This window comes from Solanum tuberosum, unplaced genomic scaffold (assembly GCF_000226075.1).
Source record: "Solanum tuberosum cultivar DM 1-3 516 R44 unplaced genomic scaffold, SolTub_3.0 scf00014, whole genome shotgun sequence".
Taxonomy (NCBI): Eukaryota; Viridiplantae; Streptophyta; class Magnoliopsida; order Solanales; family Solanaceae; genus Solanum; species Solanum tuberosum.
Window position 1 is genome coordinate 2916429 of NW_006238939.1, and position 18192 is coordinate 2934620.

Here is an 18192-nt window from a genome sequence, read left to right on the forward strand (position 1 = left end):
TTTCTATTAAATATATAAAAAGACGATTGAATATTCAATACATAAAATTATAGACAAAATCAATATTAAAAAATAGACAAAAAAATTAATGAGAGAAGTAAAAGTAAATCAATATTATAAACATGGAAGGACTATTACGGGTGACGTGAAAACTCAAAAATGAGTTTGAATCTTTTAACTCAAAGATAAGACCATAATAAATTGGACTCTAATAAATTGCACAGATGCAGTATCTTTTTGTTTTTTGTTTTTGTTTTCGGACAGTGAACAGGTGCCGTGCTTCATTAATCAAAACCTTTGCCCGCTCTCTCGCAGGCCACATCAATATAAAATCAGCTCCCTCTGCACTAATTTCCTTTACTTCATCTCTCCCATTTCAGAAAACCTCGAATCATTCATCAATGGCTGGTGTAAACAAACGAAAACGAGGAAGAAAGCCCAAATCAGACCCCCCTTCAACACCAGACATCCCAACATCAACTTCACCTCACATTGACGACATTGTTTTCTCAGTTAGCAACGTTGAGCTAATCGACCCACCTCCTTCCACTTCCCACCGTCCCCGCCGTGGGAGGCCGCGTAAAACACCTCTTCTACCCGAAAACTCTAAACTCACCAACCCCAAAAATGGAAAAACCCTAAAAGTCACCTCCCCAACACGACGCTTAATCGATAAACCCAATGGGGTACCCTCTCTTATTTCTTCTGAGAGTACTATTACAAATGCTGCTGCTAGGGTGGTGCCGGCGATGGATGCTGTAGTGAAGGTCTTTTGTGTTCACACCGAACCCAATTATTCCCTTCCCTGGCAGCGGAAGCGACAGTATAGTTCCAGTAGTAGTGGTTTCGTTATCAAAGGAAGAAGGGTTCTCACCAATGCACACTCTGTCGAGCATTACACGCAGGTTAAGTTGAAGAAGAGAGGGTCAGATACCAAGTTTGTAGCCACTGTGCTCGCTATTGGAACTGAATGTGATATTGGTGAGCTTTCATTTGAATCTCAAAGTATTGTGTAATGGAAATTACGCTTCTCCTAGGAATCCATAATTTGAATCATATATTCTTTTCCCTTTGTCCTTTTTGCATGATAGTGTTTGATTCTGTAAGGAATTAAGGTGTAAATTAATGATGGTAGAAAAAATATTACAGCAAAGTTTAAAATTTCAAGTAGTAGTTTAATGATTTTGTATTTTTGGAAGTTGTATAAAAATTTTATGGTGTTACAACATTTTGGGACATCTAGAATAGCAAGTGTCATGTAAATTGAGACGGAGGGTGTAGCTTGTTTTAGGTGGGGCCTAATGATTACACTCAAATGATATTACTGCCACCAACGTGAATTAATACTGCATACTGTGCTAGGTTTTATGTAGAAGCTTCTGGTAGTGAATCATTAATAGTCTTCGGTACACTGTTAATTTGGTTTTTGTGTTGCTGCAGCGTTGCTTACTGTGGATGATGATGAGTTCTGGGAGGGGGTCTCACCTGTGGAATTCGGGGATTTGCCAACGCTTCAAGATGCTGTGACAGTAGTAGGTTATCCAATTGGGGGCGACACAATCTCTGTGACAAGTGGTGTTGTTTCACGCATAGAGATATTATCTTATGTTCATGGGTCTACTGAACTTTTGGGGCTCCAGGTATTCAATTTTCACTGATGAATTATTATAATATTCTTTCCCAATTTGATGATCCAATTGCTCTTGTATCTGACAAATGTTCTTAGTTTACAGATTGATGCTGCTATAAATTCTGGAAATTCTGGTGGGCCTGCTTTTAATGATAAAGGAAATTGTGTAGGTATCGCATTTCAGTCCCTTAAACATGAAGATGTGGAGAATATTGGTTATGTCATCCCAACACCTGTAATCACGCACTTCATTAAAGACTATGAGAAGAATGGTGCATATACCGGTAAGTCTAATGGAACTCGTAGTTATTCATGTATTATTAACAAGAAAAAAGTTTTAGTTATTTATGTTGGTCACATCTGTCTTATTTCATTGTAGTCATTCATATTTGGTTACAACTACAAGATGAATGATGTTGAAATTCAAACGTCAACTTGAATGTGCGCTCATATATGATTGAATAAGATTAAAAGTGTATCATTTCTGATAGTGTGCCCAATAGCATACATAGAGCATAAATTAAAAGGTCACTTCAGACGAGTTTGCCATGTCCTATGCAGAACTCAATTTGCACCAATTTGTAAGTGCATCATATGATAATTGAAGGTGGTAAAATTGGATGTGGTAGACTTAGAATCATACTCGGGGAACTGTCTCAAAAAGCCTACAATGCTGAAAAGTGAAATCAAGGCAGAAGATATACGTAGCTAAGAATAGAAGCATCTTCCCCTCGATGAAAGTCATGGCGTTTGCATAATCATCAGCTTCATCATGAACCTCTGACTCTTTAGAGTCCTGAAACAATTATTCTTCTTCCTCTCTTTGGTGGGCATCTAGTATTCCAGAGTTCCTTTTGTTTTGCTGGGATGCTCTAGTGTTAGCTTCTATTTCATACGTAATTGAATCACACCACCCTGTCAAGTGTGGGCTCAAGTTGTTTTGCAACTAAAATTGGGCCCCAGAAAAAGGCTTCGGGCTGCTATCTTCTCTCCCCTTCTTCATTAATTGGCACACTTGCTTTTAAATCTCCCATCTCCCGCTCACGTTCTAGTATTCCAACTCCAGATATTAATTTGAATTGCGTGTTAGGTTTTTCTTGTTCCATGTGACTCACTCTCTCATTACTACAACTGTCACAGCTATTGGCTTCCTTATGTATCTCTATTACCTGACGGTCCTCCAGGAGGTTCATCTTCTTCCCTTCGCCAGCGATAGCCATGGTTGATGTCTCACTCCATATGGCTATAATAAAAATTAAACCCCCGTCTTCAATCTCACTTTTCAGAAACATATCTTCCATCTCCTTTGACCTTCATTCTTGCCCATTTGAGATGGTTTTTGAGAGAGATTTGTTCCTCTGTTTCTATCCAACCTTTGCACTGCTCGCCGATTGCCTTAAAAATCTTTTCTGTCCAGAGGTGAAGAGGAGGACCCATGATTCTTACCCATGTTTACTCTCTTTCTTGATTACTCGTGCAACAACCAACGACTAGATTCCACTATTCAAGGTGGGTTTTTACTTTTTTCCCAACTCCATTCCCTTAAAGAATTTGTTCTGCCATGGATTTTGTTGGAAACTCAAAAAAGAACGGATTATCTGCCATTTCATAAATGTTCACCCCAAAGGCATTCTTCCAACTCGATACAGCCTACCTTCTTATATCTGAAAGTGTTGGTTTTTTTCTTTCATCGCTTTGTTAAAATGGTTCTCAGCAGACACATCCCCTCCGACCACAATAATTTTCTTATCACTTGTGCTGACCAATGCTCTGGTTGACTCTTTCGACTGCCATTTCCTGGTTCTGATCGCTTCAGCATATAGAATTTTTGGGCCTGCCTTCCTAGGGATGGTTGTAATGAAGGGATTATATCTCCCTTAATGAATCTAACAATCTTAATTGCAATGCTCCTTCGTCTAGCATTTAATGTAACTTCTGGGATAATAATGAAAGATCTGTTGTCAAATTTCTACATAAACAATACTTCTTAATCTACCGAACTTGTTGTTTTTCCTTGAGCAGAAAAAAGTGCATGTTGCTCCTTTAACTTCCACCTTTTTGTCTATGCCTTGTTATCCCTTCAAGCTTCCTGTTTAACGTGAATATCCACTTTGTTGTTTTCGGTGGAGGAAGTTGAACCACTAAACACACTGGCGATAGAGGATGAGATAGAGGGGGATATGGACACAACTCTTTGGGTCCATCAACACATAATTAAATTGAGCAAAGAATTTGGGATTTGCTTTGGTGGCTGACAAAGAGGCCATGTCTCTCTTCAAGAGAATAGATAAGAACAGGAAAGCAATAAGACGAGCAATCAGACATGGGCAGAGATTGCAGCAGCGTCTACAACAAAAAAGAAAGTCATGCAAGAATTAAAAGGGTTGGTGTTTGGCATACATTTTAAAGCAATGGGCTGAGAAATAGTGGAAAGGGAGAAACCATTATGGATCAATGAAAATGAAAGTAATTTCCTGGAATGTGAGGGGATTTAACAAGTGTTACATCAGAAGGGTGATAAGTAGCCTCATCCATATGGAAGGTTGATATATTGTGCTTTCAGGAGACAAAATTGGAAGGTAATATTGGAGAAAAGGTTTAATAACTATGGGGGAATATGTGTGTCAGATATGCTCAATTGGATGCAAGTGGAACAAGGGGGTGGGGGTGAGATAGTGGCAACTGGAATGTACTCATTGACTTGTAAGTTTACATGTCAATGAAAGTAGTTCAATTGGTATATGACAGGGGTTTAGGCTCCTAACTGCAATAAGGAAAGGCAAGAAGTGTGGGAGGAAGTTGGGTCTGTGAGTGGACTGTTAAGTCAACCCTGGGTTCTGGCTGGAGACTTTAATGTAGTTAGATATCCCTTGGAAAAGAGTAACTGCAACAGAAGCACCAGAGCCATGTTAGAACTTTTGAGTTCATTGATGATATGGAGCTGATGGAACCATTATGAGAAGGGGGCAACTAACGGATAATCAGGAAATAACATAAATCATTGATAGATTTCTGATTTCAGAGGAGCTGTATGAGATGTTGTTTCTGCTTGATTAAAAAAAAGGAAGTTCAGAAACACTAAACAGGAGATACTAACAAGAGTTTGTCCTGACCATTCCCGGGTGTTTCTAAAAATGTGGTAACTAGGAACATAACAAATCATACTTCCAAGTTCGAAAACTGGTGACTTGAGACCAAAGGTTTTTTTGATGGAGTACAAGAGCGGTGATCATGTATTGAGATTGGAGACAGGCCAAATTACATGCTTGTTGGGAAGCTCAAAGCTCTTAACAGAAAATTGAAGGAGTGGAACCAAAACAACTTTGGCGATATGGAAATGGAAAGAAAGACATTATGAATTAGATCAATAAGCTTGATGACACACAACAAAGAAGACAACTTACTGCTAATGAAATTTCCAAAAAGGCAAGCAAGGTCATGAATATTGAAGAATATGCAAGAAGAGAGGAATATCATGGAGCCATGGACACAAAGATCTAGGGAACTTTGGCTTAAGCAGGAAGATAAGAACAGTAAGTTCTTTCAAAGAATATTCAATGCATACAAAAGAAACAACTACATTGATAAGCTGGTGGTGGGAGGTGAATTCATTGAAGAACCAAAGATTTAAAAAGGGAGATCATACATTTTTATCATAATCTATATTCTGAAGCAGAGGAATAGAGACCTTCATGTAATATGATCAACTACCCCATTATTTCTAAAAATGAAAAATGTAACTTACAAAATAATTTTGAAGAGAAGGAAGTACTAGAGTGTTTAAAACTTTGAGCTGTGGACAAAGCTTCTGGCCCAAATGGATACACAATGAGATTTTTCATTCAATGCTAGAGGTGATCATGGCAGACGCGATGGCTGCAATTTCAAACTTTCTTTCAATGAAGATGTTTGAAAATAGCTTCATGCTACTTATGTGGTATTAACACCTAAAGAAAGAATTAGGAAACTTCAGATCTATCAACCTTATTGGGAGTTTCTGTAAGTTGATTTCAAAAAATTTCAGAAAAAGACTCGGGAAGGTGATGCATAAACTGATGGACACTCAAGAAATGACATTCTTAAAAGGTAGACAAATAACATATGCAATTTTCATTGCCAATGAATGCCTAGACTCTAGATTGAAATAGGAAAACCCAGGCATAATGTGCAAGTTGAATATTGGAAAAGCATATGACCATGTGAATTGGGTTTTTCATGTCAGAATCTTGCAGCAAATGGAGTTTGGAAGGAAATGGGTTAGTTGGGTGAAATTGTGCATAACCACTGTAAAATTTACAATCGTGATTAATGGGGCTCCTGAACTGTTCTTTGTATCTCAAAGAGGACAAAGACAAGGTGATCCCCTATCACCTTTTCTGTTCATTATTACAATGGAAGGTCTTAACGACACTTATAAAGAAAATGGAAGTTTAAACAACATCTTAAGGACAGTTCATAGAAATGGATGGATATGTGGCTTCAATGTGGCACAAAATCATGAAGAGAGGGTGGAGTTACTCATCTGCAGTATGTTGATAACACTATATTTTTTTGTGATGCTGAAGATAGTCAACTGAGATATCTAAGGATCATTTTGATCTTATTTAAAGCTATCTCAGGATTACACAAACTATAGGAAGAGCTTTCATGTGATTACTGTGGACAGAATGCAACAGATGTTGAAATATTGGGTGGAGAAATGGGAAGCACTCCAACTATGTATCTTGGAAATCCCCTTGGGGTCAAAGAGCAAATCCAAAGACATATAGTCTGGGACCAAGAGAGATGTAAAAAAAGACTACCAAGATGGAAATTTTAGTAGCTTTCTTTAAGAGACATACTAGTTCTTTAATCAACTTTGTTCTGGATGCACTCCCCACTTACACGATGTCATTATTTTCCATACAAGTGTGGAGGAGGACTTTCTTGTGACAGGGCAATAAAGAGAAGAGGGGATCTCATTTGGTTAAATGGAAAATGCTGACCATCAGTAAGATAGAAGGGGGCATGAGAATCAGTAACTTGAAGAAGTGGAGTAATTGCCTTTTAATGAGGTAACTATGGAGATTTACCCTAAAATGACATACTTTATGGGGCACAGTAGTAAAAACGAAGTATGGAAAAGAAGATTTTTTGATAACCAAAAAGGTGACACCTCCTTATGGAATTAGCCTATGGAGAAACATCAAGAATTTATGGCTAAATCTAGAAGGCTGATTGAGGATTAGTATCAAGGATGTCGGGAAAACATTGTTTTGGGAGGACATATGGGTGGGTGAAGGCAGCATGAAGTTTCTATCACAGACTTGTTTGATCTAAACTTACATCGGACAGCCACATTGAATGAGGTCTGGCCCCCTCAGGTGTGGAACCTAACTTTGAGGAGATCATATAAGAGAGATATCAACGATGACAAAACTATATGATTGTTTGGAGCAAAGCAGGGGGCCTATGAGAGAGATATCAAGGATGACAAAACTAATTGAACGTTTGGAGCAAAGCAGGTGGCCAATTGGGATCACAATTAGCCTTTTGGCCATGAAAACACATATGGAAAGTCAAAGGTCCATATAAGGTGGCTTATTTCACTTGGTTAGTAGCTAGAGAAGCCATGTTGACTCGGGAGAACCTCAGACGAGGGGCATCAACTATGTTCAATAAGCTTTTTGTGTGGATAGGAGGCAGAGACAATTAATGATATAATATCGAAATATGAAAAACGAAACCCTAACTCTAAGAACAAGACAAAGATAATGGATAGAATTGTAACAAAAGTAGAGTACAAACATGTTTTGATGTATGTCTACCACCTTTTGTATACAACTTTTATACTGGAGTTTTCTCAATTATATCATCCATTATTTTATTCGAAGAAAAAAGAGTAGAGAACCTATTGAAAGTCCGAAAGATATAGTTCATTACAAATCACAAATGATCTATAGTAATAGGAACCTTGTGGATCCACTGAAAAGTAACTAGAAAGAAAAGACATGCTCTGATCCATACAAAACCATTTTGTACATTCCACAAAAACTTACGTGTTCCTTTCCCTCCCAAGAACCACGATAGGCAAAGGGGCTATATCCCATGCTATACAACTTTTTCACATGCTTGATTATAGAAGCCAATCAGACATTGGCCACATTTCTCCAGATAATTTAAATACCATTCACCATAACCAACTAGCAACTTGGCAGTGTGGAAACAAGTGGTCCATGTTTACATTCAATTGTTTGCACTTGGAACACAGGCTTACATATGTTTTCTTTTCTTTTCCTCAAAATATCAGCTGTATGAATGGCATAATTGCTGCCAGTTTTATGAAAAAATGTACTTATTCCAAATATTTGGTGAAGGATTTCACTGACAATAATCTACTTCCCCCTCCCTTCATTTTCCAAGCATCTGGGTCTGATGGTGTGATGTTCTGCTTGTAAAGGAATTCCATGAGGTATTTGAACCTTTACATCTCCCTATCTGATTTATCTCGAATCTCAAATACCGTCAACACTGTTACTTACAGATTTGTCTTATGTACATCGACTAGGCTATGACCTTATTCAGTTGACTTTCTTTGTTTGTTAAGAGATCAAAATTCTCTAAGTTCTTTTAAGTTTTGTTTTAAGCTTCTGACATTTAAAAGCGGTTATCAATTGAAGGTCAGTAGATGAAACTTTCCTTTTTTTTGGAGTATATCTTGTAATAAATACTCCTGTATTGTGCAACTAATGTAGCTCAAATAAAGTATAATTTTCGTGTTAGTTCTTTGAAGTTTATCCCATGGCTCTTAAAATGGTGTCTGTAAAATGACTGACGAGGAGTTGGGTTGAATCCCACAAAGAATGTTAAGTAGGAATTTAATTCACGAAGTGAACTCATGTACTTAGCTTTTGTAAGTTTGATTAATCGATTTAGACATAAACATAAGTTTGAGAGATTTTAGATTATCAACAAGGAGATGTTCAACAAGATGTTAACACAAGCGTAAAACAAGGAGATTCAACAAGTAAGAAGGGAATCTTAGGAATTTGCATAATTGAACACCAATTTTGTATTGTGGGTAATTGTATTGCTCAAAACAGTTGCTTATCGATGGGTAGGCTAGATTAATATGCACGATAGATATTTTTTTTTTGAACTTGGTAACTTTGTATTATATCACAAAACAGTACATGGGTGGGTTGTCCTGAAACCTTATATACAAATGGCCCCAATTCTTACTGCTCTATGCCTAAATTGAGTCTAAAACATCAATTATAGAGACCATCATTTGAGTATAACTTATTACACCAAAAACATAATAGCAAAGTGCAGTTGAGCTTCACTTTATGCACACTGTTTTCTATGCTCTCAAAACACTTAGAGTTCCTCTCTTTCCATATTGCCCACCATATTGCAGAAGGGATAAGTCTCCATCTACCTCTGTCTTTTGCCAGTACTCCTGCTTCCTCCCAGCTCTTTAAAGCCTCATAAACTTTCCTAGGCATAGTCTAGGAGATGTCTTTGAGACTCAAAATAATTCTCCATAATTGTTGAGTGTACTTGCAGTGTAGAAACAGAAGATTCACAATCTCTAAAGTGTCTCCCCACAAAGAAAGCATCTAGAGCATAAGGTTATCCCTCTTTTCATGACATTGTCTTGAGTAAGAGCGGCTTCCTTGGCCAACAAGCATACAAAGCAAGACACTTTGTGGGGTATTTTTCTTTTCCATATTTGTTTCCATGGCCAATTTGTAATTTGTTGGTTTGTCTGATCTATAGCTGAGCTAACTTTGTATACTCCTCTATTGTTTCCCGTCCACCATAGAATATCCTCCCCTGTATATGCACGATAGATATTTACCAATCAACTATTGTATTTCATGCAAGATTTTATCAAAACCCGACATGTATCACATTCAAAACTAATCCAACATCTTAATTCAACCCTCTTTATCAAGCAAGGCTAGCATATGAACTTAATCAAACAATTATCAACTAGTTCTTCCACCCTAAACATCTTTCATAAGTAAGTTTAAAGATCTTAAGGTAGACATGAGTTTGCCACCTCACATCATGAATGAAAATATGGAGAAATAGCTGAACCCATTTCAAAACAACATTTAATTAAGCAGTAATAACAACCCAACTAATTAGGCATCCAATTACATAGCACACACCTAGGACTATGGGGTTTTAGCCGCACATTCTAGACATTAAAAGAGTTTTACCAAAGTAATTGTTCAACATCAAAGCTAGAAGTGCTTCAATCCTCAATTCGAATCAACCCAAATTAAAACCCCAATTTCCCAATTACTAGTTAGCAAAATATCCAAAAGCTTTTGAAGATTCCGAGTACAAGAGAATATTCAGAATGATAAAAGATGTGTTTCTCTCTCTTCAAAATCAATTTATACTTCCCTAAAAGTTGGCTAAAATATCACTTCGATGAATTTAGTCGGGCTTGCTAAACAACTCGGCAAGTTGTCGAGTGCTTCATTTCATCGCCCAATTGCTTTTTAGCTTCTCTCCGGGCCTTCAAGTTTTGATCCTGTTCTGGCAATCCCTTTGAAGACTGCCAACCTAGTCAGCGAGTCACTGTTTGATCCTATATCTCGCCGAGTTGGCTTGACTAAATGTGTAGAGTTCTCTGATCTTTTTGGTGAGATGACTTGAGTTAGCCGACCAGATCGGCGACTTGCCATTTACTTCTTCCTCTCGCTGAGTTAACTTGAACTTTTGAGTAGAACTTTCTAAGCTTTTTGGCGAGATTAAGCCCAGTTAGCGACTCGCCTAATGACTTTGGCGAACTTCAGCTTTGCCGTTTTCTTTACTTTTCCAAGCTTTTGACTTCTTTTCGCTTTCATTTGTCCTCGTTTTATCCTTGAGCTCTCACAGCTGAAATTCAAATAATTCCCATCAGAAATGGACATAAATAAGCACTGTGGACATGATTTGATGAACTAGAAGCCTAAAATGAGTCCAAAATCTCCGACACATCGCCCAACATCGGTACAAAATAATTGAAAAAAGTCCTGCTTTGATGCCATGGTAAATAAATGGATCTTGGGCCTAACTCAACCCTAAAAGCTAGCTAATGAGAGGAGGTTGCCAAGTTCATATAAGGAAATCGCCCATCCCTTTTTCATCCGATGTGGAACTCTTCAACACGGACTGAGAATTCACTAGGGATTCTTTGTATAACCCAAAGGTTACAGTTTTATTTATGATCAAATTCTACTGTAGACTTCTAAAAAATCCTGAATTGTTGATCTTCTTGTACGGGAGATTTTTACAAATCTTTTACTGGAGATAAATTTAAGAAGTTATAATTAGGTGGGGACAGAAGTTGTTCTGAAGTTGAACTGATGTTTCCTGAGTATGCAATTAATGAGGATGATCTGCTGATCTGCATATTCAACAAGGTTATGATACTACCTTAATTAAAAATAAAAGAGAAGTCAAAAGGCTTTGATACTTTCAAAATGAAAAACTGAATATTCTTCCTTGGGCTATTTGTGGTGATTTCAACACTACAAGATATGTCTCGGAGAAGAGAAATTGCAACAGGAGATCAAGAGGGATGATAGAGTTCTCAAATTTCATTGAAGATATGAACTTAATCGACCTTCAATTATACTTGGTTCAAGGGGGACAATCATGACACAGCTTCCAGGATCGACAGATTCTTACTCTCAGAAGAGTGGGATGACTGGCCTAGCTCAAGTGGCAAAAGGTGGAGGATTTGTGGCTTAGGTCGCAGGTTCAAGCCCCACACCATGCAAAGCGAAGCCCGGTATTTAAGTGGAGAAGGGTAGAGGGGCGGGCCCAAAATCCACCGAGTTAAGAAGACTGTGATTGGTCCAAAGGGCGGGTCACAGACGGATTTCTCGGTTATCAAAAAAAAAAGAGTGGGATGACTGCTTTAGCAACATAAAGCAGTCCCCTTTGCAAAGGTTGGCCTCTGATCACATTCCTTTGGCTTTACAGGGTGGTTCCTGGATAAAAAGAAGAATTATTTTAAATATGAAAATTGGTGGCTTGGGACTGCAGGCTTCAATGACAGGATCAAAGAGTGGTGGAACTCCTTTAGTTGTAAAGGCAGGCCTGACTTTGTGCTATCATGTAAATTGAAGGCACTCAAACATAAACTGAAGGACTGGAGCAGGAGTGAGGCTGGCAACCTAGTGATCCAAAGAAACAAACTTTAGAACAATTGGCTGAAATGGATTTGATACTGGAATATAGACCTTTGATAGAAGAATCAGCCAAGAAAGCAGATTTAACCTTAGAATTGGAGGGTCTGATTAAAAATGAAGAAGTTGCGTGGAGGCAGAAGTCAAGGGCCTTATGGTTAAAGGAAGGTGATAGGAACACCAAGTTCTTTCATAAAGTGGCAAACACTCATAAAAGGTTCAACTACATAGACCAGCTAATGGTGCAAGGCGAATTAACCGAGGAGTTTACAAGAATAGAAAGGGCCATTATCGACTTCTATCAAAAGTTGTATTCAGAGACCACTCACTGGAGACCTATCAACATGCTCAATAATTATGCAACTCTTTCAGTGGAAAACAAGGTGAGATTGCAGGTGAAGTTTCACTGAGGAGGAAGTCTTAAGGTGCTTGAAAATGTGCGCAGGAGCTATCCAGATGGTTTCTCCATGGGTTTCTTCATTAAGTGCTGGGAGATTGTGAAACAGGACATTATGAATGCCTTTCATAACTTCCATGAGCAAGAAGTTTTTGAAAGAAGCTTCAATGCAACATTCATAACTCTTATCCCTAAGAAGAAAGGTGCTAAAGAATTAAGAGATTATAGGCCTATTAGCTTGATAGGAAGCATCTACAAATTATTCTCCAAAGTATTGACAGAGAGGCTGAAAGGAGTGATCTCCAATCTGGTGGATGTTCAGCAAATGGCTTTCATCAAAGGCAGACAAATCATGGATGCAATTTTAGTGGCAAATGAAGCAATAGACTCCAGAGTGCAACAAAAGAAGCCTGGTATCCTATGCAAACTAGATATAGAAAAAGCATATAATCATGTAAACTGGGAGTACTTGCTATGTATGCTGAAGAAGTTGGGCTTTGGGAGAAAATGGATACATTGGATCAGATTTTGTATATCCACGGTTAGTTATTCTGTGTTGATTAACGGATCACCTGCTGGCTTCTTTAAGGCTCAAACGGGTCTCAGGCAAGGAGATCCTCTGTCTCCTTTCTTGTTTATCATTGCCATGGAAGGACTGAATACTATGTTCAAAACAACTAATTTGTATGGATGGATAAAGGGTTTTGAGGTAGCTAGGGCTGGGAGTGATAGCCTAGAGGTGACTCATTTGCAATATGCTGATGATACCCTCATATTTTGTGATGCTGATAGAAACCAATTGAGACATCTCAGAATAATCCTAGTGCTCTTCGAAGGCATCTCAGGCCTTCACATAAATTGGGGTAAGAGCTTTCTTTACCCCATTAATGATGTTCCCCACATGAATCTGTTGGCATCTATTCTAGGAGGAGAGGTAGGGTCTTTGCCAACCCTTTATTTGGGAATGCCTTTGGGGGCCAATTCAAAGTCTATTGAGATTTGGGATACTGCTATTGAGAAATGTGAAAAGAAATTAGCAAGATGGAAGACCTAATACTTGTCAAGAGGAGGTAGACTGACTTTTGATCAACTCAGTCCTTGATGCACTTCCAACATACATGATGTCCTTGTTTCCCATTCCAGCAGGGGTCATCAAGAGGTTGGATAGAATTAGGAGGAACTTCTTATGGCATGGTGGCAAAGAGAAGAAAGGCTACCATTTGGTCAAGTGGAACTCAATCATTTGTGCAAAAAAATAGGGTGGTTTGGGTATCAAGAACTTGAAAATCCAAAGTAAAGCTCTAATGATGAAGTGGTTGTGGAAGTTCACCAAAGAAAACCACTTATTATGGGGAAGAGTGATTAAAGCCAAATATGAACAAGAGGATAGCTGGATGACCAAGGAAATCAATACTCCATATGGGGTCAACCTTTGGAGGTCTATCAGATCCCCGTGGAGTGAGTTGAAAACTCAATCAAGAATCAAAGTGGCAAAATGGAAACAAAACCAGATTTTGGAAGGATAATTGGCATGAGGTTGGTATCATGGAACTGGTCTTTTCGGATATCTTCAACCTAGTCCTTCACCAACAGAAAACTATAGCTGAAATGTGGACATCTAACGGGTGGAGCTTGAATTTTAGAAGACATTGCAATGATTGGGAGGTTCAAAGAGTGGCTGATTTCCTCAGCAAACTTGATCAATTTCCTGGGGTTCAAGCTGGTGAAGATCATTTATGGTGGCAGGGCAACTCCAAAGGCATTTTTAAGGTCTATGCTGCATATAAAATTATGAACCAGTCCAACCACCAGATAGCAAACTGGCCATGGAAGCAGATTTGGAGGATAAAAGTTCCCCACAAGGTATCAATTTTTGTATGGTTACTAGCGAAGGAGGCCACTTTAACAGTGGACAACTTGATGAGTAGAGGTATGACATTGTGCTCAAGATGCTTCCTGTGTAAAGAAACAACTGAGAGAGTCAACCATCTATTTCTGCATTGTCCATTCACAGCTCATTTGTGGAGAATCATCCTAAACCTTAAGGGTATAGCATGTACAATGCCAGGCAAGAGAACAGAGGCTCTTAGCAGCTGGGAGGGAACATGTTCACATGCTAAGGATAGGAGTAGATGGAGAATTGTTCCAGCTTGTATCTGGTGGACAATTTGGAAGGAGAGGAATTCCAGATGTTTTGAGAGCTTAGAAAATGATGTGCAGAAGATCAAGTTGAACTTCATCTTACTGCTATGTTTTTGGTGTAATCAAATTTACTCTAATGATACTATGTCTATCATAGATGTTCTAGATTCTTTATAGCTAGAGAGGAAAGACACTAGAGCTCTATTGTAAATATGGTTTCAGTACTGTTTTGATCCTTGAAATATACAAAGTTACTGATTTCAAAAAAAAAAAAAAAAAATCTTCTTGGTGTCACCTAAAGGCCATGGCTAAGTCATGCATGTCCAACTATAAGAAACAATTATTTAAAATAAGAACGATGGATAGAATGTGTGTCATAGGTTACTATGACTGGCGCTCTTTTAATGTGATACAAAAGAACACCTTTGTGCTTGATGCATGAGAATCAGGTCTTATTTTCTCATGATGTAGAGCTTGAACTTGTGACTACTTTTTGCAAAAATGGACAAGCTACTATATACAATTAATGTCTACATATTATCATTATTTTCATTTTGTCCAGGGTTTCCCATTCTTGGGGTTGAGTGGCAGAAGATGGAAAATCCAGATCTGCGTTTATCAATGGGAATGAAACCTTACCAGAAAGGTGTCCGTATAAGAAGAATCGACCCTACTGCCCCAGAGTCTATGATGTTGATGCCATCTGATGTAATCCTAAGCTTTGATGGGGTTGATATTGCCAATGATGGAACAGGTTGAAATGCTAACTATGCTTTCTTTCTTTTGCACTTTATACTGAACTTATCCCACCACCCTTCTTCGCAGTAGCTTACCCATTAAGCTCTACTATTGAAATGCATATATGCTGTTGTAATTTTTACCTTATTGACTAAAAAAATGATCTCCTTGTACTTTTCCAACCTAAGCTCTGCAACTAATGCAATAAGTTTGATTAACAGTTGTTGGATTTACTATTAACTAACTCATAATTCTTCTTCTTATTTTCCTGATGTTATTCTTGTGTTATCATTTCTTCTAAGTGGTAAAAACATTCATGTTGATGACCTGACTAAGCCTGATGGCAGTATTAAAGAGATCTTCATATTGGATGAGGTATTTAGAGGAGAACTTTGTCAGCTGGTTTGTATTTGTACTTCTTGGAGTGTGTTTCCATTCCACACATTTGTTTTCGGAAGAAGGTGAATATCTTACCTGATATTTGCAAGTAGAATTGCCATCTTTGTTATGGTTACTAATGGTTCAACCCATTTGGAAGAACATATTGTCTGTTGGAGTTGCATGATAATTACATATATTGATTAATTAATACTCTTTTTTTATTAGCTTTATCTGTTGTCACTCCTATTCACGTTAATTTTATTTTCAATTGACAGTTCATATGATTAATCTCCTTTGATTATTTTCAGTTCCATTCCGGCATGGAGAGCGTATAGGTTTTAGTTATCTCGTATCCCAAAAATATTCGGGCGACAGCGCTGCTGTTAAAGTTCTTCGTCGTAATTCTGAGATATTAAATTTCATCATCAAACTTGCAACTCAGATGAGGCTTATTCCAGCTCACAACAAGGGGAGACCTCCATCATATTATATTATAGCTGGATTTGTTTTTACAACTGTATCTGTTCCATATCTTCGTTCAGAGGTACACAAATTGCTTTGCCATATTGATGTGTCATATCCTCTATACCACTGCCCTTCTCATTTGATTCCTCGTTTCAGTGTCTTATTCTTCTCTATTTAATTGTCATGATCAGTATTTGTGATAAAACTGAGTTTCCTTCAAGTTTCTTTGCTTGTACATGTTGGAGTTTATGTGGCTTATTGCCACTTCTAGGGGAATAATGCCTGTACAGTGAGGTTTATCATACCTTCTAGAATTGGCTTGATGGCATCATGAGTATTCTTGGTGGTATTATCAAATTTTATTTACAAGCAACAAGGTCACCTTCTATCTATCATAAAAATTTCCTAGCTCATCCTGGGACACTAGGGTCCAAATCTTAGCAGAGGCAAAGTATATTTGGGTGATTTCTTCCTATCCGCTTAATTTGGTGGCCTCATGCTGATGGAAGGATGGGAAGATGAAGATACAAGGTGGGTTCTTGTCAAGGTGCATAGCTACACACAAGTTGGTCCAGACACCACTATTATTTAAAAGAAAATCTTCTTTTAGCTCATAAGTTGAAGACATTTTTCAGAAATCCCCTAATTCCTATGTGATTGAGAGCAACATACTTTATGATTAGGATGTACAATTCTTAATGTTTATAGAACTTTAATAGATTAGTTTGATATAGTTTATGATTAGGATGTACAATAGGTAGGCGTAGAGCTATATAAGAACTACCTATGTGCATGAGTTAGCTGAGGAGAAAACATAAAGAGTTGTATTTTTACACAATATTATTCTATTATCTTCTTCACTATGCAAAGAGGGTTCTTATCATATTGTTGTTGTCAGTTTCTGAGTTAGTGTTTTAGAGAATGCGTAGATTCTACCTTTATATAGAAAACAACATGCTCTACATGGCCAATAGCGTCACTCTTTTCAATATTGTGCTTAATAGTGATTCATGTGTGCATACGATGCCTCGTCATTTATTGCGATAGTTCTATTGTTTAACTCCTCCCATGTGCATAACCAGTATGGAAAGGATTATGAGTATGAAGCTCCTGTAAAGCTGTTGGACAAACTCTTGCATGAGTTTCGACAATCACCTGATGAACAGATTGTCGTGGTTTCCCAGGTTATGCCTCACTTAAAAAATCATCCTTGAGAAGCTGCATGATTGTTGTATTGAAGTAGTATCTGATATTCTGTTTTTTGCTCTATGAAATGTTTTAAGGTTCTTGTTGCTGACATTAACATTGGATATGAGGAGATAGTTAATACTCAGGTTGGGGGAAGATGCATCTCTAAATCTTGATATCATTGTTTCTTTATTGGGCTGTCAAACAGACTTCCATTGATGCCATCTTCCTGTGGCTTTCCGATTCTGTTGTAGGTTCTTGCTTTTAACGGTGAGCGTGTAAAAAATTTGAAGAGCTTGGCCAGCATGGTAGAGAAGTGCAGTGATGAGTTTTTGAAGTTTGATTTGGAATATCAGCAGGTATGAACTTTCTGTTGGTCTGGGTTTTTTGAGAGATGTGTGGCAAAATGCTATATTAATCCTAGTTTGCTTTATGCAGGTGGTAGTCCTTCAGACAAAGACAGCAAAATCTGCAACATCAGACATCCTTACTACACATTGTATTCCTTCTGCCATGTCGGAGGATCTCAGGACGTAAATCATTTCCAGCAAGGTCAAATTAAAATTCTTGTTGCCAGCATGACAATATTCATCCTTTTTGTTTCCTCAGTGTCCTTGGCAAGCTGACGATTTTTTTGTAGTATTTAACTATCAATGGATGGTAAATTAACCTTAAGGTGTTGGTATCTAATGCTTACAAGAATTAGTAAAAGGTTGTACCATTTTCTGAATTTTGGATACCTTTGTCATAGCTGTAGAGCAGTCACATATTGCCTCAGCTAGTGGATGGATTAAAGGTTTTTTGTTTTGTTTGTTGGGTTATATATGCGTAGAGAATGTGATCACATTCTCAGATGGAGCCTGAGCCTGAGCCTGAGCCTGTCAAAAGGAGAAGACACATTTCACCAATTTTGTTTTCCAAATAGGGTAGTGCTCAGAAAATAGATGATATGTGGGGTTATAGGATAGACGCATGTAGCTTTTGTGGCAATTAAATGCAAGACTGGGCTTGCTTCCAATCAAGCCATAAACATTAAGCGAAAAGGCGTTGCTCATAGTATAGTAAATATAAGCGTA

General features: G+C 37.9%; 1 protein-coding gene across 1 annotated transcript; it reads left to right on the plus strand.

Annotated features, from left to right (window-relative positions):
- The first annotated feature begins 252 nt into the window (after positions 1-252).
- On the plus strand, positions 253-17927 carry LOC102582796 (protease Do-like 9). The gene is made up of 9 exons (XM_006339925.2): positions 253-981; positions 1441-1640; positions 1734-1914; positions 14907-15098; positions 15772-16007; positions 17011-17112; positions 17212-17262; positions 17371-17475; positions 17555-17927. Exons 1-9 carry the CDS (start codon positions 402-404, stop codon positions 17651-17653), a joined length of 1746 nt encoding a protein of 581 aa, XP_006339987.1. The 5' UTR covers positions 253-401; the 3' UTR covers positions 17654-17927.
- The last annotated feature ends 265 nt before the right edge of the window (positions 17928-18192 follow it).

What these genes read in the sequence shown, in the direction of transcription:
- LOC102582796 (XM_006339925.2), top strand. Translation starts at nt 402, where the DNA reads ATGGCTGGTGTAAACAAACGAAAACGAGGAAGAAAGCCCAAATCAGAC. An exon ending in TTCCATATCTTCGTTCAGAG is followed by an intron (nt 16,008 to 17,010) that starts GTACACAAATTG and finishes GTGCATAACCAG; the next exon opens with TATGGAAAGGATTATGAGTA. An exon ending in AGATTGTCGTGGTTTCCCAG is followed by an intron (nt 17,113 to 17,211) that starts GTTATGCCTCAC and finishes AAATGTTTTAAG; the next exon opens with GTTCTTGTTGCTGACATTAA.